The 25,983-nt window shown below is 43.6% G+C and overlaps 1 protein-coding gene across 1 annotated transcript in view; it reads left to right on the top strand.

The window, feature by feature from the left end:
- Positions 1-25,983, top strand: part of LOC118358501 (zinc finger matrin-type protein 4-like) — a 199,084-nt gene that overhangs the window by 61,557 nt on the left and 111,544 nt on the right. The window contains exon 3 of the mRNA XM_035736400.2: positions 13,593-13,682. Within this exon, the coding sequence (XP_035592293.1) occupies positions 13,593-13,682 (90 nt within the window). The remainder of the gene's footprint in view (positions 1-13,592; positions 13,683-25,983) is intronic.

The raw sequence follows: 25,983 nt of genomic DNA, 5'->3' as shown, positions 1-25,983 counted from the left end.
ATTATCACATTCATGCATGCAAAACACTCACTTACACTACTGATTACTGATTACACACACCATTGTATCTTATACTTAGTTGCTTTAGTTAATAAAGATATATTTTGCTACTCCTTATCTCCACGTTGTCTCCCTTTGTTACGGGCTTTGAGCCGGTTCGTGACACTGAGCACATGTGACAGACGTGACAGAGTCTGGAGACGCCGTGGAGAACGTTCTGCTGCCTGCCACATCCTCCAGCATGACCGGTTTGGCATTGGGTCAGTCATGGTGTGGGGTGGCATTTCTTTGAGGGGGCCGCACAGCCCTCCATGTGCTCACCAAAGGTAGCCTGACTGCCATTAGGTACCGAGATGAGATCCTCAGACCCCTTGTGAGACCATATGCTGGTGCGGTTGGCCCTGGGTTCCTCCTAATGCAAGACAATGCTAGACCTCATGTGGCTGGAGTGCGTCAGCAGTCCCTGCAAGAAGAAGGCATTGATGCTATGGACTGGCCCGCCCGTTCCCCAGACCTGAATCAAATTGAGCACATCTGGGACATCATGTCTCGCTCCATCCACCAACAGACTGTCCAGGAGTTGGCGGATGCTTTAGTCCATGTCTGGGAGGAGATCCCTCAGGAGACCATCCGCCACCTCATCAGGAGCATGCCCAGGCATTGTAGGGAGCTCATAAAGGCACGTGGAGGCCACACACACTACTGAGCCTCATTTTGACTTGTTTTAAGGACATTACATCAAAGTTGGATCAGCCTGTAGTGTGTGGTTTTCCACTTTAATTTTGAGTGTGACTCCAAATCCAAATCTCCATGGGTTGATAAATTTGATTTCCATTGATAACTTTTGTGTGATTTTGTTGTCAGCACATTCAACTATGTAAAGAAAAAAGTATTTAATAAGAATATTTCATTCATTCAGATCTAGGATGTGTTATTTTAGTGTTCCCTTTATTTTTCTGAGCAGTGTATATAGTTATATACATAGTTATCCAAAATAATTTTGGTATTTGTCGATTTTGTGAGCTGATTTAATTGCTCATTGTGTATCATTAACCCAGTGATGTCTTCTCTTTGTTACACTAGATTAGGCTGTTGCACTAAGTTGCTGTGAGTATGTGAGTAATGTTTACGCTTCTCCCTTCTATTATTCAATGTGTATTTAATATTGGCTTGGGAAGTTAATGGGATGGAAACATTCATTCATTTTGCTGACAAAAAGCAATTAATGAAAATGAGAATCAAGATCATTGTGTCAGTAATTGATCATTGAGGTTGAATAGGTAGGGTCTTTTAATTGAGTTAATTTCAATGTAATCTGTGAGAGGAAAGGATTGTTGTTCTCCCACCCACCTTTTGAGGCCTTTAAAGACATTTAGATGAAAAGTCACGTAATTCGATTTTTCTTCCTCTTTGATGTATGCTAATGATGGACAAACAGCAAATAACTGCATTGCTTTTAATGATGTTGTCATTATGGAGAGTGGCCCATGTTTGGTTTACAGTTACATCATTTTCAAATGGAAAATTCAGGTGTAGGACTACTGGCAGGAGTCCTTGGCTCATTGCTCAACTACTACCAAGGTAGTGTTTAGGGCGGCAGGTAGCCTAGCGGTTAAAACATTGAGCCAGTAACCGAAAGGTCACTGGTTCGAATACTTGAGCCGACAAGGTGAAAAGAAATCTGTCGATGTGCCCATGAGCAAGGCACTTAACCCTAATATGCTCCAAGGGTGCCGTACTACAATGGCTGACCCTGTAAAATAACACATTTCACTGCACCTACCCGGTGTATGCGACAGTAAACATTTACATTATATCTACTGAAAGTTATTCACAATTAAGGACCTGTATGTCAATAAATTAATCATGCCATACAACCATGACCATCACCACTAACCTGCTAGCTACACACGTCTTCCAAACCTGCGGCCAGGCAAATGTTCTGGAGGTCTATTAAAACAAGACATTTTTTACCTCAGTTGACCTCATGTCAAAACATAAACTGCTAACTCTCTCATTATGATTGTTCAAGATGTTTCGCTAGAGAGTATGATGATGAGGACCTCCGAGATACTGTATGTATTTTCCTTTGTTAGTTCTGAGACTGCAGCCTTTACACAACATTTATTGGAGTTTGTATTCTGTATTAATGCAGCTTTGGGAGCATTCATTATTCTAAATATTGTCTGCAAGATCAATTGTGACTCTGTCATGACGTTGCCCTCTTTGGGTACAGCAGCCCCATCCCCCTCTCCCTGCCTCCTACAACTAGGATGCTGTAGTCAGAGCGGTCGTAAATTCCTAGAAGAGATTGTCTCCTCATGGCCACAGTATAAAGACAGAGTGAAGTTTCATAGAGAACAAAGGAATTTATTCCACCTCACAGAACTTGAGGTCCGAACAACATTTATGTTCCGGAGAAAGTATTAAAGATCGGTGAAGAATCCAGCTACGAACTGGTCCGTTTGTTACAACTTGGTAAAACTCATGGGAGACGGTGCACCCACATTACCATAATGCTGTTTATATAATAGCCTCAGATATGACATCTACTTGTTGTATAAGATGAATGAGTGAGGATGATACAGTTTGTGTGATTTTGGACTGTTTAATGAAGGAAACTCCAATTCCCTTTTGAGTTTAACTAAATCAGAGGACCGCCCATGAACCCAGTTAGGGTCAGGCATCCTGGGACAGGCCCTTTTCTGCAACTCCTGAATAAAACCCCAACTTTGAGAAATTCTCAACAGACCATGTTTTTCTCCATTACGAGAGGACAAAGGTTACAGACCATGTTTTCTCTCAATCACGAGAGGACAAAGGTTGCAGACCATTGCTGAATCTTTTAACCATACCACGTGGTTAAACTCTTAGACTATCGATACCGACAGAATAAGAACAAGTCTTCGATATTAATTACTAGTCTGCAGCTAGGAATTCGGTATCATTGAACACGATGACCAACAACCGCCGAGTCATCCATTCTACAACAACATGAATGAATGTAACTCTGAACTACCACGACAGAGAGAGAGGATGGAAATTCTCCAACAGAAACATACTTTTCAGCAGAGATCCCGATGATACACCTAGCGTAAATATATTGATTGATTGCAGTTGTTCCTGAATGAGTGAGCGTTCATGTGCAAAGGATTAGCATTTCAATTGTTATAATTATCAACTGTGCGTTCTCTTCTCAGTCGACCCCCACTTCCCTTTTGTCTAACAAGCCACCGTGCCGGTTTAGCCCACTAGGGCACATTCCCCTATCAGTTCTTGTAACCATATTTACTTTGTTTGTTTATGCATTGCTGTGAATCACTTGGTTAGTAAATAAATTATTGAAGACAACTGATGTATGGATGACTCAGTGAAGACTGGGTTCGTGCAGATAACCAACAATTTATGATGTTTGGAATGAGACTAACGTGAGGTAAAGTAAATAATTAATTAATTCAAAGACTAATTGATCAAATCTAAAATATCTGAAAAGTTATATTAGGAAATTAAAACCTCTGTAATCTGAATATTTTCCTTGGTGCCCCGACTTCCTAGTTAATTACAGCTACATGATTAATCAGTTTAATCGCATAATACTAATTACAGAGAATATTTGATAAAAACTAAAAGTCTTCATTTAATGATAGTAAAGACACGACAACTCAGACCCTTTTAATTGGCACTGCTGAGCTGAGACAGCAGTAGTCTGCTCCCAATTGCACCCTATTCCCTTTATAGTGGACAACTTTTGACCAGATGTGAATAGGGTGCAATTTGGGATGCTATCGCACTATATATTGTACATACTTTTTTTTCCTTAATGAAGATTATTCAGTTACAGTCTCAAAGTATTCTGACAAGGAAGAGACGGGTTAGTGAGACGAATCAAACTGGAATATTTAGCATGAGATGCAAATCCCTTTTTCAGCCCTGATATAATTCTTTTATGATTTCGTGATTGACTCAACACCTAAGATGAGGACTTTTGCAGGTTTTAATTTAAATATATAATGAACCAAAACCCCCACTTTGCTCAGCCCTGCCAGACCTGATCTCCAAAGGATAGGAGAGACTTGGATTTACAATGTTCTGAATTTCTTTTTTGGTGCTTGGCAGGAAAAAGAGGGCAAAGAAAAAGCTTTGTTCCTTGTGTGTGTTCATTTCCACTGTAACAAATGGCATGAAATTGGGTGCGATCCATCAATGGGTGAGATATAATAGACCCCAAAAGGCATTTTAAAAGGAAATGTGGGTACATTAACATAGTTTCTGACTTTTAATTGTGTAATTTGTTGGGCTTTGTTTGAAAGGAAAATCTGTCCTTTCATGGGGGTAGCAGCCTTCCAAATTTGTACTATAATTCATTTCTTTGCTGGTAAAACTTAATGGTCTGTGCTATCCTAGGATCCTTGGGACGTCTCTATCCTAAACCCTAACCTTAGAGGCGTCCCAGGCCATAGTAGGTTGTTTTTAAAGCACTATTTCCTTTTAGATCCATATCTTACAAGGGTTTGATCGAACACCAGTTTGTCCCTCAAATCCCATGCTATCAACCTATTAGTTATTTATATTCTCCAGGGCCTGGCTTTTCATGACATGGTCACTGGTTTTGGAAATAGATTTTTGTTGTTGTTGTTGTATCTGATACTGTTTATCATTCACATTCGCGCTCACACACACACACACACACACACACACACACACACACACACACACACACACACACACACACACACACACACACACACACACACACACACACACACACACACACACACGTTATGTACTTCTATCCTCGTGGGGACCTATAATTAATATCAATATCCATAAAAAATCCTATTTTCCCTAACCCAAACCTAACTCCTAAACCTAACCACTAACTCATTTTCCTTACCCTAATTGTAACCCTAAACCTAACCCCTAAACTTAAAATAGCATTTGTCCTCATGGGGATGTGAGAAATGTCCCAATGAGGGAGGATTTTCCTTGTTTTACTATCTTTGCAGGCACACACACAGTGAGACACTTAATGTTACCGTTATCTCACTTCAAAATCGATTTTAAATGGAGTCTGACTAATTTTTCTAATTTTTATTTATTTATTTATTTTCTGACTAAAGTGGTACTAATAGCCATTAGCCTGTCAGTGAGGTTGTCGCTTGTGATTGTGTTCCCGGTCCTCATGTCTCTCATTGGCAATGATCTCTTCATACTCTCCGTGTCCACAATATCAGGCAGGACTTTAACGTAGCTTCTTGTGAACTGCTGCACATACGAGTTGAAGGATTTAAAAGGTAATCACTCCCACCCAACAACTACGTGTTTTGCCTCACGCACCTAGCACTGAACTCAGCAGAAAAGAGCTGACTGCTGTTATATCCATGATATTTTTCACATGGATAATTATCCTCTATTCCGATCAGACATACTCAACATACAGTATACTGAACTCTACATGTGTACTGTAACATTGTTACAAAATTGCCCCTCTGGAAGTTTGGATGGCATGTTCCATGATCCGTGCTCCATTTGTTCCAACGGCGTAGTTTGAAGCCCTTGTTGTCATTGAGCAGCTTCAGAGCTCATCTCTAAGCTCTTCCTGTAAACACATCTTCCCCGTGTCACTTCCTTTAAGCCGATGACATGACAGACAATTAGCGTTTGCTCATTTCTAATGTGGGATATGAGTTCATGGCAGGTACTATCCAATGCATTTTTTTATGTGTGTTTTTTGGTAGGAGTTGAAGAATTGGTATTCTTGTCTGTCTGGCTTAGTTTCATGAAAGCATCCTGTCAAGTGTCTAGGGGAGCGCTCCTTCTCCCATTGTCTACTGATCTACAGGCATTGTCGGCACAATACTCTCCATCCGGCCAAGTGGTTCTTGCTCTCATATACAGTACCACTCAGCAGCCGCCATGCTGTCAGAGTCTGGGTGTGTTTGAGCTGTAAAGGGATGATTATGTCAGGAGGAACAAATGAACAGATAGGATAGGTATCAAGGGAAAACATGTGATCAATTGGAAAGATGGGTGTTTCATGAAAACAACTTTATTTCAATGTAGTGTTCCAAAAACAAATTAGTTTCTGATTCAACATGCTCTCCAGTGAAGTTCTGTGATTACTGTTATTAATGCACTGTATATCCAAGTAAGAAGGCATCTTGGAAAGTGTGATTGAATTTGACTGTTAGTGCATGTGATGAACATGAACTGACACGGACAGAAAGTGGATGGAACTGGAGAGGGAGAGGTGTTAGGTTGACAAAGGGACATTCAGATAACTAATAGAGGATGACTGCAGGTTGTGCTGGTGGGTGTAGCAACTTTTCAGCTCCTCCAAGTCGAGCTCATCGTGGGGGCTCACATACAGCCACATCAATTAGTCCTCAACTGTGTATCATTTGACTATACAGAGCCTAACGGCGTGCACTGACGGCGTGCTTCTCTGCTCTGCTCTTGGTTATGTCCCAAATGGCACCTTATTCCCTATATAGTGCACTACGTTTGATCAGAGCCACGTGGGCCCTGCACAAAAGGAGTGTACAACATAGGGAGTAGGGTGCCATTTGGGACACTGCACTGCTCCGCACTCATCCATTCAGGAAACAGCTGGTGTCTGATGAATCCTTAACCAACAGCTATGTGCAGAAAACATAAGAAAGAAGCAGCACTTCACCACAGAGTCTCTCGTAGCTGATTTGATTCTGGATGAAGAGATTATTCATGACTGAATAGGGAGGATGGAATAGAATATTGTAGAAAAGACTTGATGGTAGGAATGTTGTACGAGGTTGTTAACATCATCAAAAAGTTGCCTCAGTAGAAACACTGCGTTTTGGGGTGCTGGACTATGAATAAACAAATTTGCAGCGTCAATTATCTATGATATGTCCTGAAACACCCTGTTAACTGTAATTATCAGGGTATTGATGAAACGACATGCTAAATACGCTATAGGATGTTAGTCGTTGTAAACCAGACACAGTTGCGTTATACAATGTTACATAGCTTTTGCTTTTCTTGATGCCAACGATTGCCAAATAGGCTAGTTTTTCGAAGTGTGTCTAGAAGGTTTTCAAATATTTTGAACTCCCTGCAAATGCACATGCGATTATGTCCTCACCAACACACAATTAGCTTGGTGTTTTTGAAGTAAGCAACTTATAATAATGAGATCATGTGTCCCAGAATGTGGTCAATGCTTGGCATTTTTCCCAGGGACAGAGGAGAGCTCTATGTAACATTACTGTATTTATTCACACACACACACACACACACACACACACACACACACACACACACACACACACACACACACACACACACACACACACACACACACACACACACACACACACACACACACACACACACACACACACACACACACACTGACAGGAAGGGGATTCAGCGACGTGACAGCCGCTCAGCCACAGCCCCATCCTCTCTGGAGTGTCTCTCTCTGGAATTTACCTGACCCACTCTGTATCAATGCTGGTTTGTCTGATTCTGATTTCTTTATGAGGACTCCTCAAGGGCTGCTAGCCTGCTCCATTACCCAGCAAGCCCACTTGTCCGAGCAAAATCAGAACAAACTTCAGGGTTGGCTCATTTAAATTGCTCCAATTAGTTCCCCTGTCTACCATGACATGGCGTTACATAACAGTAACAGCCATATTAGCAAGCAGTTAGCTCACTATGATGACTGCAGATGTTGCTAACAGGTCACATTATGGCTGTAAGTGAGCAAGCAGTATTGACTTGTAGCATCTAACATGACAAAAAAATATATAGGAATGCCAGTCATAAAAACAAAAATGAATGTTGTTGGATCTAGATTAATAGAAAATTGTAAGTTCATGAAAATGCTATGATATTTGTATTATTGTGTTATTTGTATTATTTTGTTTCATGCAGTCTTGCCCACTGGTCTCTGTCTACCTCCCAACTGCCACCCTATTCCCTATTTAGTGCACTACTTTTGACCAGAGTAGTGCACCATATGTGTCATTTGGGACTCATGCTGCCTCTAGTGGGCAGACAAGGACCAGACCAGAGGGTGGATGTGCTGGGGAATCTGCCCAGGGTCCATTGGGCAGAGAGTATATTATATCCAGAGGTATCCCCACCAGGGCACAGAGAGCTTATAGCCTCTATAATCAACTCACTGATGTAGTGGTAATGCAATATGGATTTTTTTCCTGGCCTGATTATGTCAACTCTGTAAAAATAAAGGCACCTGGGACTTCCTTCCTGCTACCAGCTGTTTATTTATATCGGCAGCAGCGGCTGGTCACTTTCAAGAGGAAAACAAGGCAAGCTCGGTTGGGCATATACTACTAGCCCATATGCAATACAGCACTGCCAAGGAGTGTCTGTTGCCTTTGGAGTTTTAGACTCCCCATGGAGATATCATCACCAATGCCATCAGCAGTGGAGGTTCTCTATGAGCAGGTTTCACTCTTCTCACATTGGCTTTTCACTCATCCTCCACAACTGTATGTTCTTCTGACTTCCCCCAGGCTCCTATCCCCATTTATAGTTTGTGCTCCAAATGGCAACATTTCCCCTACATAGTGCACTACTTTTGAACAGATCCTTGTGGGCAGTTGGTGTCTTTCAGTGCATTTAGGTCTTCTCTAGCTATTGGGTTGGTTGTATGTAGGCTGTGTTCCAATGCTCCAGTTAGTAAAAGTAGAACAGCCCCTTAGCTCATATCAGACGGTGCAGATGGATGCAGAATAAGGAGAGTGTCACAAATGATATCAAAGGAAGGGACTATCAGAGGAAAATGCTCTCGGAGCATACTGAGAGATTGGCAGAGAGAGAGCCTCTGAATGATCATTTCATTCCCTTCCTGTTATGTGTTTGAGTCTCCAATAACCTTCCTCCTGCCACTGATGCCTGATCGTTCCTTTCTCAGGCTCAGGGTGCATTAGCCCAGCCATAAACAAGAAAGACAAGAAAAACAAATAGATTTCTCAGGACCATTCTCCTCCATCTGAGCTGAAAATATATGTTTGTCTGCCATCTCTGTGGTTGTGTCCTAAATTACTCTGTATTCCCTATATAGGCCACTACTTTTTACTGTAGCCCTGGACCCTGGTCAAAAGTAGTGCACTATATAGGGAATAGGGTGCCATTTGGTATGCATCCTGCATCTCTGTAAAGACAATCTGGGAGTCGTCTGTCTGACTGTCACGCTGCATGGGCGCTCTTCCTTGTTGCATCAGAGTGGAAAGAGAAACTACCTCTCTCTTCAAGATGAAATTAAGGTTTTTAAAAGTCATTCCTGCATTGAAACACTTCAACCCCTTTGATCCCTTCCTTAATTTTTGGGAGCTTTTAAACCTGCAGTCGAGTGGAATTATTTGAAGATAAACTGAATGGGGAATCGATTGCCCTCCATCACTCTACCCTCTCACCTCACCCCTTTTTTCCTTCTTCCATCCCTCCATCCCCACCCTAGCCCAAAAGCTGCTCTGTTTGCTGCGAAAGTGGAGGGATCAATGGGTCTGTGATGTGATAAGGGCCTCTTGCTCCTTTAATGGAAGCTGCAGTAATTATTAATGGAATCCAGTGTCAGACAGGGGCTGGGTCCGAAATGGCACCATATATTCTCTCTCAATACATATACACTGTTCAAAACATTAGGATCACCTGCTCTTTCCATGGCATAGACTGACCAGGTGAATCCTGGTGAAAGCTATGATCCCTTATTGATGTAATTTGTTAAATCCACTTCAATCAGTATAGATGAATGGGCAAGACAAAATATTTAAGTACCTTTTGAACCAGGTAGTAGGTGCCAGGTGCCCCGGTTTGTGTCAAGAACTGCAACGCTGCTGGGTTTTTCATGCTCAACAGTTTCCCGTGTGTATCAAGACTGGTCCATCACCCAAAGGACATCCAGCCAACTTGACACAACTGTGGGACGCATTAGTCAACATTGGCCAGAATCACTTTGGAACGCTGTCGATATCTTGTAGAGTCCATGCCCCGACGAATTGAGACTGTTCTGAGGGCAAAAGGAATGGCAACTCAATATTGTGAATGTGTTCCTAATGTTTTGTACACTCAGTGTATATTCTCTCTATATACAGTACACTGAACAAAAATATAAACGCAACATGCAACAATTTCAAAGATTTTACTAAGTTACAGTTAATTTAATTTAAGGAAATCAGTCAATTGAAATGAATGTATTAGGTCATAACCTATGGATTTCACATGACTGGGAATACAGATATGCATCTGTTGGTCATAGATACCTTTAAAAAAAAAAGGTAAGGGCGTGGATCAGAAAACCAGTCAGTGTCTGATCTGACCACCATTTGCATCATGCAGGACGACGGCATAGATCAGGCTGTTGAATGTTGTCCCACTCCTCGTCAATGGCTGGAACTGGAATAATAATAATAATAATAATATATGCCATTTAGCAGATGCTTTTATCCAAAGCGACTTACAGTCATGTGTGCATACATTCTACGTATGGGTGGTCCCGGGAATCGAACCCACTACCCTGGCGTCACAAGCGCCATGCTCTACCAACTGAGCTACAGAAGGACCACACTGGAACACGCTGTTGTACACGTTGATCCAGAGCATCCCAAACGTGCTCAATGGGTGATATGTCTGAGTATGCAGGTGGAATAACTGAGACATTTTCAGCATCCAGGAATTGTGTACAAATCCTTGCAACATGGGGCTGGGCATTATTATGCTGAAACAAGCAGTGATGGCGTCGCATTAATGGCAAGACAATGGACCTCAGGATCTCGTCACAGTATCTCTGTGCATTCAAATTGCCATTAGTAAAATGCAATGGTGTTCATTGTCCGTAGCTTAAGCCTGCCCATACCATAACCGCACCGCCACCAGGGGGCACTTTGTTTACAACCTTGACATCAGCAAACTGCTCACCCACACGATGCCATACACGCTGTCTGCCATCTGCCCGGTAAAGTTGAAACCGGGATTCATCCGTAAAGAGCATACTTCTCCAGTGTGCCAGTGACCATCAAAGGTGAGCATTAGCCCACTGAATTCGTCTATGACGCCGAACTGCAGTCAGATCAAGGCCCTAGTGAGGACAACGAGCATGCAAATTAGCTTCCCTGAGACGTTTCTGACAGCTTGTGCAGAAAATCTTTGATTGTGCAAAGCCACAGTTTCATCAGCTATCCGGGTGGCTGTTCTCAGACCATCCCGCAGGTGAAGAAGCCGGATGGGGAGGTCCTGGGCTGGCGTGGTTACACGTGGTCTGCGGTTGTGGGCCTGGTAATGCTAAATTCTCTAAAAAGATGTTGGAAGCAGCTTATAGTAAATAAATTAACATTAGATTATCTGGCAACAGCTCTGGTGGACATTCCTACAGTCAGCATGGCAATTGCACGCTCCCCCAGAACTTGAGACATCTGTGGCATTGTGTTATGTGACACAACTGCATATTTGTATTGTCCTCAGCACAAGGTACACCTGTGGAATTATTATGCTGTTTAATCAGCTTTTTGATATGCCACACCTGTCAGGTGGATGGATTATCTTGGCAAAGGATAAATGCTCACTAACATTGTTTGTACCCAACATTTCTGGGATCTTTCAGCTCATGAAATATGGTTACCAACACTTTTGCATGTTGTGTTTATATTTTTGTTCAGTATATACAGTGCCTTCGGAAAATATTCAGACCCCTTGACTTTTTCCACATTTTGATACATTACAGCCTTATTCTAAAATTGATTAAATACTTTTCCCCCTCATCAATCTACACACAATACCCCATAATGACAAAGCAAAAACAGAAGTTTTTGAAGTTAGTAAATGTGTATATATATAATTGTTTTTAATGATATCAGATTTACTTAAGTTTTCAGACCCTTTACTCAGTACTTTGTTGAAGCAGCTTTGGCAGTGATTACAGCATTGAGTCTTCTTGGGTATGACACAACAAGCTTGGCACACCTGTATTTGGGGAGTTTCTCCCACTTTTCTCTGCAGATCCTCTCAGCTCTGTCAGGCTGGCAGGCTGGAATGGGAGCATTGCGGCACAGGTATTTTCAGGTCTCTCCAGAGATTTTAGATCGGGTTCAAGTCTGGGCTCTGGCTGTGTCCGAAGCCACATTGTCTTGGCTGTGTGCTTGGGGTTGTTGTCCTGTTGGAAGGTGAACCTTTGCCCCAGTCTGAGGTCCTGAGTGCTCTAGAGCAGGTTTTCATCAAGGATCTCTCTGTACTTTGGAACGTTCGTTCTTGCCTTGATCCTGACTAGGCTTCCAGTCCCTGCCGCTGAAAAACATCCCCACAGCATGATCCTACCACCATGCTTCACCGTAGGGATGGTGCCAGGTTTCCTCCAGACGTGACCCTTGGCATTCAGGCCATAGGGTTCAATCTTGGTTTCATTAGACCAGAGAATCTTGTTTCTCATGGTCTGAGGGTCTTTCGGTGCCTTTTGGCAAACTCCAAGCAGGCTGTCATGTGCCTTTTACTGAGGAGTGGCTTCCATCTGACCACTACCATAAAGGCCTGATTCATGGAGTGCTGCAGAGATGTTTATCCTTCTGGAAGGTTGTTTAATCTCCACAGATAAACTCTAGAGCTCTGTCAGAGTGACCATCAGGTTCTTGGTCACCTCCCTGACCAAGGCCCTACTCCACCTATTGCTCCGCTCGGCCGGGGGCCAGCTCTAGGAAGAGTCTTGGTGGTTCCAAACTTCTTCCATTTAATAATGATAGAGGCCATTGTGTTCTTGTGGACCTTTAATGCAGCAAAAATGTTTTGGTACCCTTCCCCAGATCTGTGCCTTGACACAATCCTGTATCTGAGTTCTATGGACAATTCCTTCGACCTCATGGCTTGGTTTTTGCTCTGACATACACTGTCAACTGTGGGAGTGTTATAAAGACAGGTGTGTGCCTTTCCAAATCATGTCCAATTAATAGAATTTACCACAGGTCGACTCCAATCAAGTTGTAGAAACAGCTCAATGATGACCAATGGAAACAGGATACACCTGAGCTCAATTTTGAGTCTCATGGCAAAGGGTCTGAATAGTTGGTATTTAAATATGGTATCTGTTTTTTACTTGTAATACATTTGCAATAATTTAAAACCAGTTTTGCTTGGTAATTATAGGGTATTGTGTGTAGATTGCTGAGGAAAATGTTTTATTTAATAGAATTTAGAATAAGACTAACATAACAAATTGTGGAAAAAGTCAAAGCGTCTGAATACATTCCGAAGGCACTGTATAAATTCTCTATATAGGTTACTACTTTTGAGGGCCCATAGGGCTCTATGTAGGGAATAGTGTGCCATTGGGTCAGTCACCAGGTTTTTCTTTCTATAATACAATCTTTTAGTAAGTCTGAATCATTCAACCACACAGTTCTCAGATGCACAGTATGGCTCTGCTTTTGTAAGACGTTCAATACATGCAATATAAACATTTAATTTATTTATCTTTAATCTAGACATGCAATTCATGTCAAAGCTTTGGGGGGCTTCAGATCAATAAAAACATGAATGATGGTCTTTTCATGATGTTTCTAACCTTTATTGTGTTTTATCTCCCCTTTTTTCCTTTCTAGAGTCGGAAACATGCCAATAAAGTACGACTGTATTACATGCTACATCCCGTGGATGGAGGCTGCCCAGCTAAGAAACTCAGAACAGACAATGTGAGTACTACACTGGCTCTACACAAGGTGCTAAACACAACCTAAAAGGGTTCTTCGGCTTTCCTCATAGGTGAACCGTTTGAAGAACACTTGTTGGCTCCAGGTAGAACCTTTTGGGGTTCTTTTTGCATAGAGGGTTTTTACCTGGAACCCAATGGGGACAACCGAAGAACCCTTTTGGAACCCTTTTTTCTAAGAGTGTAGTAGTGTCCGTTATACATCTCACTATCATGATGATGATTTCAAACTTTTACAATAGTATAAGAATTGGATAACAGAGTGGAAGTTTTTGAAAAATGCATGGCCCCATAAATAGGTTCTCAAATCATCTCTGCCTTCGATGCACTCACTGACAATCAGAGGAGTGTTAAACCTTTCTGTCTTAATGGACATTCCTGTTATTGATTCCTACCACTGTGTCTTGACCTTCTGGCCTCTTGTCAGAGTGATGAATAGATATGTAGTAACACATTTCTGCTTGACTGAACCAACCGGCGTCGAAGTGACAATGAACTGAAAGCCACAGGTTGTCAGAGCAGAGCGGCTTTCTGTTAAAAGAGCACATTTAGACTATATCCCAAATGGCACCCTACCCAGTAGATAGGGTGCCATTATTTCCACGTGTTTCAATGAAATTATGTTGAACCAATGTGGAATAGACATTGAATTGATGTCATAGTGGGCTTTGGTCAGAAGTAGTGCACTACTAAGTGAATAGGGTGCAACATGTCTCCCGTGTAAATGGTATTTTGACACCTGCAATTATGTTCTGCCATCAAACACCAGTTGATACATTTTAGTCATTTATCCAGAGCGACTTACAGTAGTGAGTGCATACATTTCATACTTTCTTTTATTATTCTCCATCTTCTTCTGGTCCCCCGTGGGAATGAAACTCACAACCCTGGCTTTGCAAGCACCATGCTCTACCAACTGAGCCACACGAGATACGTGTGGGTTGTGATGCTTGTGCTTAAAGTCTTCCTTCTTGTCTGAGAGGAACTACAGGAGAAATGGGTGGTGGTGATGCGCAATTGGGTTTGTGCTTGCTAGCATCTGTGTGCCTATCTATGCTGACTAAAAGCTTTCACTGAGCCAAGACAAAGAAACAAACAGACAAGCTATTTGCAGGTGTGCTTTCTGTTCTGCATAAAGATTTGCAGCATTTGTGTCTCATCAGCTTTCTGCACAATCAGTGGCTACAGTATCATACTTCCGTGAAATAAGGGTTTATGTAATATTATCATATCAATGTGCATACGCTGGGCTTTTGACGTTGAGATCCATTGGTGTTGTGGGGAGATGGTGGCGGTGAGATCAGGGCCATTGCAGTAGTGTTGGATTGGGAGAGCCTCAGTCTCAGGTCTTAACAGTGATTAGTCTGTCTGCCAGCTATCAGTCAAAGAGATCTTCTCCTCTGGACCTGATAAGGACCCCTGTAGAGAAAGAGCTCTATCCCTCTCTCTCCTCCTCCTCTCTTTTGTGTTTGTCTTTCACTCTCTTTCTCCTCCCCTTTCCCCTCCTCTCTGTCCCACCCTCTCTTTCTCTCTTCCTCTGCATTCCTTCCTTCCATCTCTTCTGTCTGTCTGTGTCTCTCTCTCTCAATTCAATTTAAGGGTTTTATTGGCATAGGACACATGTTTACATTGCCAAACAAGTGAAATAATGAACAGTAAACATCACACTCAAAAGTTCCAAAATAATGAATTACAAATCGTATACAAATAGTACAAATCGTATACAGTGTTGTAACGATGTGCAAATAGTACAAAAGGGAAAATAAATATCAGTTCTATTTGCAATGTGGTTTGTTCTTCACTAGTTGCCATTTTCTTGTGGCAACAGGTCACAAATAATGCTGCTGTGATGGCACACTGTGGTATTTCACCCAACAGATATGGGAGTTTATCAAAATTGTTTGTCTGTGTAATCTGAGTGAAACATGTCGTCATACATTTGGCAGGAGGTTAGGAAGTGCAACTCAGTTTCCACCTCATTTTGTGTCTTATTTGAGAGACAGGTCTGCCTTTCTCAATAGCAAGGCTATGCTCACAGAGTCTGTACATGGTCAAATCTTTCTTTACTTTTGGGTCAGGTATTCTGCCACTGTGTACTCTATGTTTTGGGCCAAATAGCATTCTAGTTTTATCAGGTTTTTTGGTGAATTCTTTCCAATGTGTCAAGTAATATTTTTTTAGTTTTCTCAGGATTTGTTTGGGTCTAATTGTGTTGCTGTCCCGGGGCTCTGTGGGGACTGTTTGTGAACAGAGCCCCAGGACCAGCTTACTTAGAGGAGTCTTCTCCAGGTTCATCTCTCTAATTTGGGAAACTGTGGTAGAAGGTCTATTTTTTTATTGAACTTTTATTTAACTAGGCAAGTTGGTTAAGAACAAATTCTTATTTACAATGATGGCTAGGATCAGTGGGTTAACTGCCTTGTTCAGGGGCAGAACGACAGATTTTTACCTTGTCGGCTCGGGGATTTGATCTAGCAACCTTTTGGTTACTGGTCCAACGCTTTAACCACTAGGCTACTTGCCGCCCCAGGTGGCTAAAAATATATTAGTTATCCCACTTTGAGTCCTATATTTTTAGCTACAGTTCTATACTATAAGATACGATAACTGTATTGTCCATTTAATCTATTTGAGATGCCTTGTTGATCCAGCTTCAATGCTTTAGGTAAAAACATGTCCTATGTTCAGTTGTTTTGAGCAATAACGTTGCTGTTGGATTTCTCACATATCGAGGTCTCTTTGATGACTACGAGTTTACATAAATATCAAAACACCCAAGAGAGAGAGAGAAAGAGAGATAAAAAAAATACACCATGCAGACCAGTAAAATGTATTACTGTATTACCCACTGTAGCGTGCATGCAATCCTCGATAGGGGGATTAGTAGTTATTCATTTCCCTACATGAACAAAATAAGCAGCCTCCAAAAATGGCATCCAGGGGAATAGGTTGCTGGAGGTAGCTGAGGCAAATATTTGTTTTCTACGGCTCTATTTTACCTTTTCAGCTGCTTTCAAGATCAAAGCTCCCATGCTGTTGTGTATTGTGGATTGACGGCCTCTGTAATCAGTGTATTCTCTGTGCTCTCATGCTCTGTGATCAGTGAACGCTGTGCTCTCATGCTCTGTGATCAGTGAACGCTGTGCTCTCATGCTCTGTTATCAGTGAACGCTGTGCTCTCATGCTCTGTGATCAGTGAACGCTGTGCTCTCATGCTCTGTGTTATCAGTGAACGCTGTGCTCTCATGCTCTGTGTTATCAGTGAACGCTGTGCTCTCATGCTCTGTGATCAGTGAACGCTGTGCTCTCATGCTCTGTTATCAGTGAACGCTGTGCTCTCATGCTCTGTGTTATCAGTGAACGCTGTGCTCTCATGCTCTGTTATCAGTGAACGCTGTGCTCTCATGCTCTGTGTTATCAGTGAACGCTGTGCTCTCATGCTCTGTTATCAGTGAACGCTGTGCTCTCATGCTCTGTTATCAGTGAACGCTGTGCTCTCATGCTCTGTTATCAGTGAACGCTGTGCTCTCATGCTCTGTGATCAGTGAACGCTGTGCTCTCATGCTCTGTTATCAGTGAACGCTGTGCTCTCATGCTCTGTGATCAGTGAACGCTGTGCTCTCATGCTCTGTTATCAGTGAACGCTGTGCTCTCATGCTCTGTGATCAGTGAACGCTGTGCTCTCATGCTCTGTGTTATCAGTGAACGCTGTGCTCTCATGCTCTGTTATCAGTGAACGCTGTGCTCTCATGCTCTGTTATCAGTGAACGCTGTGCTCTCATGCTCTGTTATCAGTGAACGCTGTGCTCTCATGCTCTGTCAGTGAACGCTGTGCTCTCATGCTCTGTGAGCGCTGTGCTCTCATGCTCTGTGATCTGTGCTCTCATGCTCTGTGATCAGTGAACGCTGTGCTCTCATGCTCTGTTATCAGTGAACGCTGTGCTCTCATGCTCTGTGATCACGCTGTGCTCTCATGCTCTGTGATCAGTGAACGCTGTGCTCTCATGCTCTGTTATCAGTGAACGCTGTGCTCTCATGCTCTGTTATCAGTGAACGCTGTGCTCTCATGCTCTGTGTTATCAGTGAACGCTGTGCTCTCATGCTCTGTGATCAGTGAACGCTGTGCTCTCATGCTCTGTGATCAGTGAACGCTGTGCTCTCATGCTCTGTGATCAGTGACGCTGTGCTCTCATGCTCTGTGATCAGTGAACGCTGTGCTCTCACGCTGTGCTCTGTGTTATCAGTGAACGCTGTGCTCTCATGCTCTGTGATCAGTGAACGCTGTGCTCTCATGCTCTGTTATCTCTGCTCTGATCAGTGAACGCTGTGCTCTCATGCTCTGTGATCAGTGAACGCTGTGCTCTCATGCTCTGTGATCAGTACGCTGTGCTCTCAGTGAACGCTGTGCTCTCATGCTCTGTGATCAGTGAACGCTGTGCTCTCATGCTCTGTTATCAGTGAACGCTGCTCTCATGCTCTGTTATCAGTGAACGCTGTGCTCTCATGCTCTGTGATCAGTGAAGCTGTGCTCTCATGCTCTGCTCTCATGCTCTGTGCTTATCAGTGATCAGAACGCTGTGCTCTCATGCTCTGTGATCAGTGAACGCTGTGCTCTCATGCTCTGTTATCAGTGAACGCTGTGCTCTCATGCTCTGTGTTATCAGTGAACGCTGTGCTCTCATGCTCTGTGTTATCAGTGAACGCTGTGCTCTCATGCTCTGTGTTATCAGTGAACGCTGTGCTCTCATGCTCTGTTATCAGTGAACGCTGTGCTCTCATGCTCTGTGTCTTTGCTGCTGCATCACTGAGCAACACACCAGACCGGGAAACTGCATTGGTCCACCTTTCATAGCTAAGGTTAATGTTCTGTGTCGTTCAGTGTAGTTAAGGCTGGGATTTTGGCTGGGTTTGTATTGTCTAAAATATTTTTAACCGTATAATTGCTTGAATCAAAGCTTTAATGAAATCAGAACCGTGAAGAAGAGGTACAGTACCAGTCACAGGTTTGGACACACCTACTTATTTTTTATTTGTACTATTTTCTACATTGTACAATAATACTGAAGATATCAAAACTATAAAATAGCAAGACAGCAGCATACCACCCTGCATCCCACTGCTGGCTTGCTTGTGAAGCTAAGCAGGGTTGGTGCTGGTCAGTCCCTGGATTGGAGATCAGATGCTCCTAGAAGTGGTGTTGGAGGGCCAGTAGGATGCACCCTTTCCTCTGGTCTAAAGTCGGAAAAAAAATATCCCAATTCCCTAGGGCAGTGATTGTGGACATTGCCTTGTGTAGGGTGCGTCTTTCGGATGGGACGTTAAACAGGTGTCTTGTCTCTCTGTGGTCACTAAAGATCCCATAGCACTTATCGTAAGAGTAGGGGTGTTAACCCAGTGCAACCCTGTGCAACCCTAAATTCCCAATCTGGCCTTCATGCCACCTAATCTTCCCCAGTTTACAGTTGGCTCATTCATCTAATCTCCACCTGTAAGTATTCACCAGGTTGTTAATGAGAATGTGTTCTCAGTTAACTTGCCTGGTAAAACAAGGGTTAAATAAAAATATTCAAAAAATATGGTATCATGTAGCAACCAAAAAATTGTTAAACATATCAATATATTTGAGATTATTCAAAATAGCCCCCCTTTGCCTTGATGACAGCGTTGTGGCATTCTCTAAACCAGCTTCACTTGGAATACTTTTCCAACAGTCTTGAAGGAGTTCCCACATATGCTGAGCACTTGTTGGCTGCTTTTCCTTCACTCTGCGGTCCAACTCATCCCAAACCATCTCAATTGGGTTGAGGTCAGGTGATTGCGGAGGTACTCTATCATTCTCCTTCTTGGTCAAATAGCCCTTACACAGCCTGGAGGTGTGTTCGGGCATTGTCCTGTTGAAAAACTAAATGATAGTCTCACTAAGCTCAAACCAAATGGGATGTCGTATCTCTACAGAATGCTGTGGTAGCCTTGCTGGTTAAGTGTGCCTTGAATTCTAAATAAATACAGACAGTTTCACCAGCAAAGCCCCCCCCCCCACACATCACACCTCCTCCTCCATGCTCACCTACTCTGTATCTCACAAAGACACAGCGGTTGGAACCAAAAATAACACATTTGGACTCATCAGACCAACGGACAGCTCAAGCAAGTCTCTTATTATTATTGGTGACCTTTAGTCGTGGTTTCTTTGCAGCAATTTGACCACGAAGGCCTGATTTATGCAGTCTCCTTGTGGCGGTCCTCATGAGAGCCAGGTTCATCATAGCGCTTGGTTGTTGCAACTGCACTTGAAGAAACTTTCAAAGTTCTTGAAATGCTCCGCATTGACTGACCTTCATGACTTAAAGTAATGATGGACTGTCATTTCTCTTTGCTTGTTTGAGCTTTTCTTGCCATAATATGGACTTGGTCTTTTACTAAATAGGGCTATATTCTGTATACCATCCCTACCTTTTCACAGCACAACTGATTGGCTCAAACCCATTAACCACTTAGAAATGTACATTCATCAATCATTTCAAAGCTCATTACATTAAATTACACATCATTTAAAAGCCCATTTCGTAGAGAGTGTTACAAATTGGACTATATTTAGTAACTTACTTTGAAGAGATGGTGATTGGGTCTCAATAGTCGTTTGCTAGTCTAAATTCGCTGTACTTGAAAGTCAAACTCTTCCCACACATGCCAACAAAAATATTCTTAGCTTCAGAAGCATCTGCATTCACCAAATGTTGTGTGGTTATCCTTAGATATATTCTCCTGACTTGCCCAGAGAGATACGCTGACATGTTGTACATTTTGCATTTGATGTACATCTTTAGTATTCTACAGATAGAAAGTCCTGGAGTGACTCAACAAAGTGAAACCAAAGTATTTAGGCTGACCTCATCAAGTGGTCATATTTTTCTTTGCCGCAACATGTGCATATATGCATAAAATATTTTGGATTGTTTTATACAAAAGGTCTTATATTTGTGTCTACTTTCCACTGGTAAAGAAAAGTTGATTGTGATATGATTAAGTTTTTTTTTAAAGTACCTTATGAGGGTGTGGTACCTGGCCTTAATCTTAACTGGAGTGCTGTCCACAGACACTATGGATGCATCCCAAATGAAACCATATTCCCTACTGCATTACTATTGACAAGAGCCATATGGGCCTGAATAGGATGCCATTTGGGACGCAGGCCATGACAGCCAGTTCACTACATTGCTCTAACAAGTTTACATGCTCAGTCTGCAGCCAATCCACTCACAGACAATACATGGTAGCAAATCAGAGAAGAGAACAGAACAGAAGACCGTCATAGCCATGTCCATCTGCTACTGTGCTGGATCAGCCTAGTGGCATTCGTTACTAATAGGTACATGGCCCCCGAAGGACAGTTAAAATGTCATCCTTAGCTCCGGGCCCTGTAACTCAATGCAGAAGCCATTAAAGAGGATACAATTAGCGACAGGGGGAGACTTTTGGGCTGATTGAATATCTCATCAGAGCTCCACTCCTATTTAATTAGTGGTGTTTAAATCAACCCTTCATGGGCAGTAACAGGATAGAATTCCAGAGGAGGAGAGGAGAGGGATCCAGTTTCAGCAGTGGGAGAGAGTGAAGTTAACCAGACAGACAGAGAACCCAAAAATTACCTGTACAGTATTCTCTCTCTCTCTCCCCTCATTCTATCTTTCTTAATCCCCCTCTTTTCTCACTCTCTCTCCCCTCGTTCTATCTTTCTTAATCCCCCTCTTTTCTCCCTCTCTCTCCCCTCGTTCTATCTTTCTTAATCCCCCTCTTTTCTCCCTCTCTCCCCTCGTTCTATCTTTCTTAATCCCCCTCTTTTCTCACTCTCTCTCTCCCCTCGTTCTATCTTTCTTAATCCCCCTCTTTTCTCCCTCTCTCTCCCCTCGTTCTATCTTTCTTAATCCCCCTCTTTTCTCCCTCTCTCCCCTCGTTCTATCTTTCTTAATCCCCCTCTTTTCTCACTCTCTCTCTCCCCTCGTTCTATCTTTCTTAATCCCCCTCTTTTCTCCCTCTCTCTCCCCTCGTTCTATCTTTCTTAATCCCCCTCTTTTCTCCCTCTCTCCCCTCGTTCTATCTTTCTTAATCCCCCTCTTTTCTCCCTCTCTCTCCCCTCGTTCTATCTTTCTTAATCCCCCTCTTTTCTCCCTCTCTCTCCCCTCTTTCTATCTTTCTTACTCCCCCTCTTTTCTCACTCCCCCCTCTTTCTATCTCCCCTCTATTTCTATCTCTCTTCCTTCCCCCCTCTCCCTCTTTGCTGCATGATAAATAAATAATATAATAATAGGATATAATTATCCTAGAGAGCCAGATAACCCAAATCTGTACAGTAGGCTAGCTCCTCTCTCTCTCCTCTCCAGTGCATCTGCTCAGTTCCTTTCTGCGGTATTACAGTTTTCCGCTACTCAGCTACTCTACACAAAACACATCCCAGTGGTAGAATACATCCCGGCGGCTGAACATTATAAATTGGCAGAAAAGTTCCTCCATCCTGTGCATTTATCACCCTGTCTAAGGCGGTGGTTCCATAATGTTATCCCTTGATGCTCACACTTTCCACTGTCATTCTCCATTGACTGTAACAGCAGGTATGAGATGTAGTAGAAAAGGCAGGAAAATAAGCGTTATCCCTGGACACATTCAACATTTGTAATGTTTTCTGTATTTTTTACTCAAAAATGTTGAATGTTGATAGCCTGATCTTTCCAGTCCTTTACAAAAGGAGATTAGAGAGCTATAAAACAGATAGGAATAAACTAAAGGTTGCAAGTTCAAACCCCCGAACTGACAAGGTACAAATCTGTTGTTCTGCCCCTGAACAGGCAGTTAGCCCACTGTTCCTAGGCTGTCATTGAAAATAAGAATTTGTTCTTAACTGACTTGCCTAGTTAAATAAAGATAAAAAAATAAAAATAAACTGGGCTGTGACTGTTCTATGGCTTTAAGGTGGCTGAAATCACAGGAGTGAGGAGGGAGGGATGGAGAGAGAGCGCCCCTGTGTCTGGACCTGGCGGAGCAACTGTTTGGACCTCACCTGACAACTGTGGCAGGCTAATCTGACCACAGTACGTCGGTTTTGTAAACAGAGAATATGATTTGGCTGATTATCTCTACTCTGTCAGAGATACGAAGCAGAGACAGATCCTTACCAAGTACAGGCCGAGTGACCACCAACTGGCAATAGAAACTGGCAGACATAAAAAAGACATGGCTACCCAAAGAGAATGTGGTCACTGCATGACAGGGGAGGTAGATACAGAGATGCACTTTCTCATTTACTGTGAGAAACACTCCTCACCAAGAGATTAATTATTCACAGAAATGACTACATTTATACAAAATTTTAACTTATTCAACCCAGAGGAAAAACTCAAAATACTCATGGGCGAAGGAGCAATGGCTCCTCTTGCAGCCAAATATGTATTTTCCTGCCATAGCCTGAGGGACACTGAATAATAACATCTGCATAGTAAGCAGTAACTTACTTATTATTGCTATTATTTTTATGCTATTATTATTGTTGTTTATCATTCCAAATTGTAGTGGTATGGGTGGTAATGGTAATGATAGCAGTTTAATGATGGTGATGGAAGTTGATGATGGTAGGTGTAGTACTGATGTAGTACTGATGTAATGATGAAGATGACCATTATTTAGGAAGTTATAGTTTCATTTTCCATATACATTTTTACTATTGACTGTTATCATATTATTGTTATTATTTTTGTATTTAAAAATGAAAAAAAATAGACGGACAGAAAGAGACGGACAGATGGAGAGAGAGACGGACAGACAGAGAGAGAGAGACGGACAGACAGAGAGAGAGAGAAGGACAGACAGAGAGAGACGGACAGACGGAGAGAGAGGGAGAGACGGACAGACAGACAGACAGACAGACAGACAGACAGACGGAGAGAGGGACAGACGGAGAGACGGAAAGACGGAGAGAGAGAGAGAGACGGACAGACGGAGAGAGAGAGAGAGACGGACAGACGGAGAGACGGACAGACGGAGAGAGGGACAGACAGAGGGACAGACGGAGAGAGGGATAGACGGAGAGAGGACAGACGGAGAGAGGGACAGACGGAGAGAGGGACAGACGGAGAGAGGGACAGACGGAGAGAGGGACAGACGGAGAGAGGGACAGACGGAGAGAGGGACAGACGGAGAGAGAGGACAGAGAGAGAGAGAGAAGAGAGAGAGGGAAAGAGAGAGAGAGAGATGGACGGAGAGAGAGAGAGACTGACAGACGGAGAGAGAGAGAGACGGACAGACGGGGAGAGAGAGAGAGACGGACAGACGGAGAGAGAGAGAGACGGACAGACAGAGAGAGAGAGAGACGGACAGACAGAGAGAGAGAGAGACGGACAGACAGAGAGAGAGAGAGACGGACAGAGAGAGAGAGAGACGGACAGACGGAGAGAGAGAGAGACAGACAGACGGAGAGAGAGAGAGACAGACAGACTGAGAGAGAGAGATGGACAAACGGAGAGAGAGAAACGGACAGAAGACGGACAGACAGAGAGAGACGGACAGACAGACGGAGAGAGAGAGACGGACAGATGGAGAGAGAGAGAGAGACGGACAGACAGAGAGAGAGACGGACAGACGGACAGAGAGAGAGAGACGGACAGACAGAGAGAGAGAAGAGACGGACAGATGGAGAGAGAGAGACGGACAGACGGAGAGAGAGAGAGACGGACAGACAGAGAGAGAGAGACGGACAGACGGAGAAGAGACAGACGGAGACGGAGAGAGAGAGAGACGGACAGACGGAGAGAGAGAGAGACGGACAGACGGAGAGAGAGAGACGGACAGACAGATGGAGAGACGGACAGAGAGAGAAACGGAGAGACTAAAGAAACAGACAGACGGAGAGAGAGAGAGACGGACAAACGGAGAGAGAGAGAAACGGACAAACGGAGAGAAAAGAGACGAGAGACGGAGAGACAGAGAAAACGGACAAACGGAGAAAGAAGAACGGACAGACGGAGAGAGAAGAGAGACGGACAGACGGAGAGAGAGAGAGACGGACAGACGGGACAAACGGACAGACAGAGAGAGAGAGCGAGACGGACAGATGAGAGAGAGAGACGGACAGACGGAGAGAGAGAGACGGACAGGCGGAGAGAGAGACAGACAGACTGAGAGAGAGAGATGGAGAGAGAGAAACAGACAAACGGAGACGGACAAAACAGACAAAGAGACGGACAGAGACAAAGAGAGAGAAACGGACAGACGGAGAGAGAGAGAGACGGACAAACAGAGAGAAACGGACAAACGGAGCGAAACGGACAAACAGAGACAAAGAGAGAAACGGACAGACGGAGAAGAGAGAGAAACGGACAGACAGAGAGAGAGAAGACGGACAGATGGAGAGAGAGAGAAACGGACAGACGGAGAGAGAGAGAGACGGACACAGGCGAGAGAGAGAGACGGACAGACAGAGAGAGAGACGGACAGACGGAGAGAGAGAGACGGACAGACTGAGAGAGAGAGAGACGGACAGACTGAGAGAGAGAGACGGACAGACGGAGAGAGAGACAGACGGAAGACGGACAGATGGAGAGACGGACAAACGGAGAAGAGAAGACGGACAGACGGAGAAGAGAGAAACGGACAAACGGAGAGAGAAACAAGACAAACAGACAAAAAAACAGAGAGACGGGAGAAAGGGACAAACTGAGAGAGAGACAGAGACGGACAGAGAGAAAGAGAGACGGACAGACGGAGAGAGAGAGAAACGGACAAACGGAGAGAAAACGGACAAACGGAGAGAGAGACAACGGACAGACAGAGAGACAGACGGACAGACAGACGGACAGACGGACAGAGAGAGGACAGACGGAGAGACGGACAAACAGGAAGAGAGAGATGAGAGAGAGAGAGAGAGAGACGGACAGACGGACAGAGAGAGAGAGAGATGGACAGACGGAGAGAGGGAGAGACGGACAGATGGAGAGAGGGACAGACGGATAGAGGAACAGATGGAGAGAGGGACAGATGGAGGAGAGGGACAGACGGAGAGAGGACAGACGGAGAGAGGGACAGACGGAGAGAGGACAGACGGAGAGAGGGACAAACGGAGAGAGGAGAGAGGACAGAGAGACGGACAGACAGACAGACAGACAGAGAGAGAGACGGACAGACAAGAGAGAAGACGGACAGAAGGAGAGAGAGAGAACAGACAGACGGAGAGAGAGACAGACAGACTGAAGAGACAGATGGAGACAAACAGACAAACGGAAGACGGACAAACAGCG

Source organism: Oncorhynchus keta, chromosome 25 (assembly GCF_023373465.1).
Source record: "Oncorhynchus keta strain PuntledgeMale-10-30-2019 chromosome 25, Oket_V2, whole genome shotgun sequence".
Lineage (NCBI taxonomy): Eukaryota > Metazoa > Chordata > Actinopteri > Salmoniformes > Salmonidae > Oncorhynchus > Oncorhynchus keta.
This window is presented reverse-complemented; position numbering and strand designations above follow the sequence as displayed.